The sequence below is a fragment of the Anopheles bellator genome, unplaced genomic scaffold (assembly GCF_943735745.2).
Source record: "Anopheles bellator unplaced genomic scaffold, idAnoBellAS_SP24_06.2 scaffold01795_ctg1, whole genome shotgun sequence".
In the NCBI taxonomy this organism is placed as follows: domain Eukaryota; kingdom Metazoa; phylum Arthropoda; class Insecta; order Diptera; family Culicidae; genus Anopheles; species Anopheles bellator.
The window spans coordinates 1-2,007 of record NW_026685917.1 but is presented as its reverse complement, the minus strand read 5'-3'; the positions used below and the strand labels follow the sequence as shown (position 1 = coordinate 2,007).

General features: G+C 40.1%; 1 protein-coding gene across 1 annotated transcript; it reads left to right on the top strand.

Moving 5' to 3' along the window:
- Positions 1-274: 274 nt before the first annotated feature.
- On the top strand, positions 275-1,530 carry LOC131214663 (zinc finger protein 239-like; the record flags this gene model as incomplete). Its single annotated transcript, XM_058209000.1, has 1 exon — positions 275-1,530. A coding segment is annotated over one exon (1,066 nt), but the record flags the coding sequence as incomplete, so codon positions are not given.
- Positions 1,531-2,007: the final 477 nt, after the last annotated feature.

The following is a 2,007-nucleotide window of genomic DNA, read 5'->3' as shown; positions in this document are numbered from 1 at the left end:
AGTATGTAGATGTCGATGAGCAGTATCGGCTGCAAACGAATGTTATATTGGATCATGAACAAGACGACCTGCAAACAAATCCTTTAGAATTGCTCTGTCAGGATCCAGAAGATCACTCTGTGTCGAAAAACCTGTGTTCAGATAGCATAAAGTTGTCAATTAAAACTGAAGATACCACATCTGATGAGGCGAAGGATTTGCCCTTGAATCAGAAATGTAGAACTGTTCATCAAGCGAATAGGACATATGAATGTTGTGGCAACATTCCGGATGATTTATTCGAGGTAGAGGAAAATCCAATTTCAATCAAATCAGAGTACGAAGAGGTCGATGGACAGCATCAGCAAACAAATGGTGATGTTCTGGATAATGAACAGGATAACCCAAAAAGCAATCGCAAGAAACAAACACACCACTGCCCTCATTGTTCATCAAGCTTCGCATATTCACATAGCTTAAAGATTCATATTCGCACTCACACTGGGGAAAAGCCATACAAGTGTAAAGTCTGTAACAATGCATTCAGGACTTCAGGCAATCTGACAGAGCATTCGAGAATACACAATAAGGACCAACAGCATCAGTGCCCCTATTGTTCATCAAAGTTCGCGCAGTCTACCAAATTGAGAATCCACATCCGCACTCACACCGGCGAAATGCCATACAAGTGTAAAGTCTGTGACAAAGCGTTCAGATCACACCACAGTATGGTACTTCATTCAAAAATTCACAACGAGGATCAAAAGCATCAGTGCCCCTATTGTTCATCAAAGTTCGTACAGTCTACCAAATTGAGAATCCACATCCGCACTCACACCGGCGAAAGGCCATACAAGTGTAAAGTCTGTGACAAAGCCTTCAAATCACAAGGTGATCTGGCACTTCATTCGAAAATTCACAATAAGGACCAACAGCATCAGTGCCCCTATTGTTCATCAACGTTCGCACAGTCATCTAACCTAAAGATTCATATCCGCACTCATACCGGCGAAAAGCCATACAATTGCAAAGTATGTGACAATGCATTCAGGACTTCAAGCAATCTGGCAGATCATTCGAAAATACACAATAAGGACCAACAGCATCAGTGCCCCTATTGTTCATCAAAGTTCGCGCAGTCTAACAAATTGAGAATCCACATCCGCACTCATACCGGTGAAAGGCCATACAAATGTGAAGTCTGTGACAAATCCTTCCATTCATCAGACACATTAGCAAAACACTCAAGAATTCACAATAAGGTCCAACAGCATCAGTGTCCTAAGTGCCCTTCAAAGTTTGCCATTTCATCAGACTTTAAGAATCACATACGCATTCATACCGGCGAAAAGCCATATTAGTATAAAATCTGTGACAATGCGTTCAGCACTTCAAGCAATTTGGCACAACACTCCTAAATTCAGTTAGAGATGAATGACCATATGCCATAGGTCAAAGTCTCTTTAAATGACAAGAAAAAAAACTCCTAAATTCACAAGAAGAATAAACCTTATTAAACTACACTGTCCATTCAAGTTTGCGTTTGTAGTTGCTGTTTGCATGTTTGCTGAATCAACGCAATAAAATAAATACTCTGGAACAAATTGTACTGTGAATAAAATAAGAAATCTTCAAAACCACGAAAAAATGGCAGTGAAAAACGTTAAAGGTTTAAAATAAAATGAAACTAAGGATTATCAAGAAACAATATCTGTTTCTTGTATTTTGGCATTCACCTTAAAGTATGAACTACAGATTGCTGTTTTATCATATGCCCTGTTCAATGCTTACTTACTCAATAGGCAATTATAACGGCCGAGTGGTCGTGGCTACCTAGAAACCCACCACTCGCGGTCGAGATCCTTCGTCCACCACCTCGTTACACCCGCCATCTCAAACGAGGTCTACCTGTATAGTATGGTCGAGAAATAACGGAATTTAAAAATGCAAATTCATACAAATCGATTGACAGATGGAAAAGTTGTGATGGTACTTTTATTGGTGGGCTTAGTACGCATCTTACAGCCG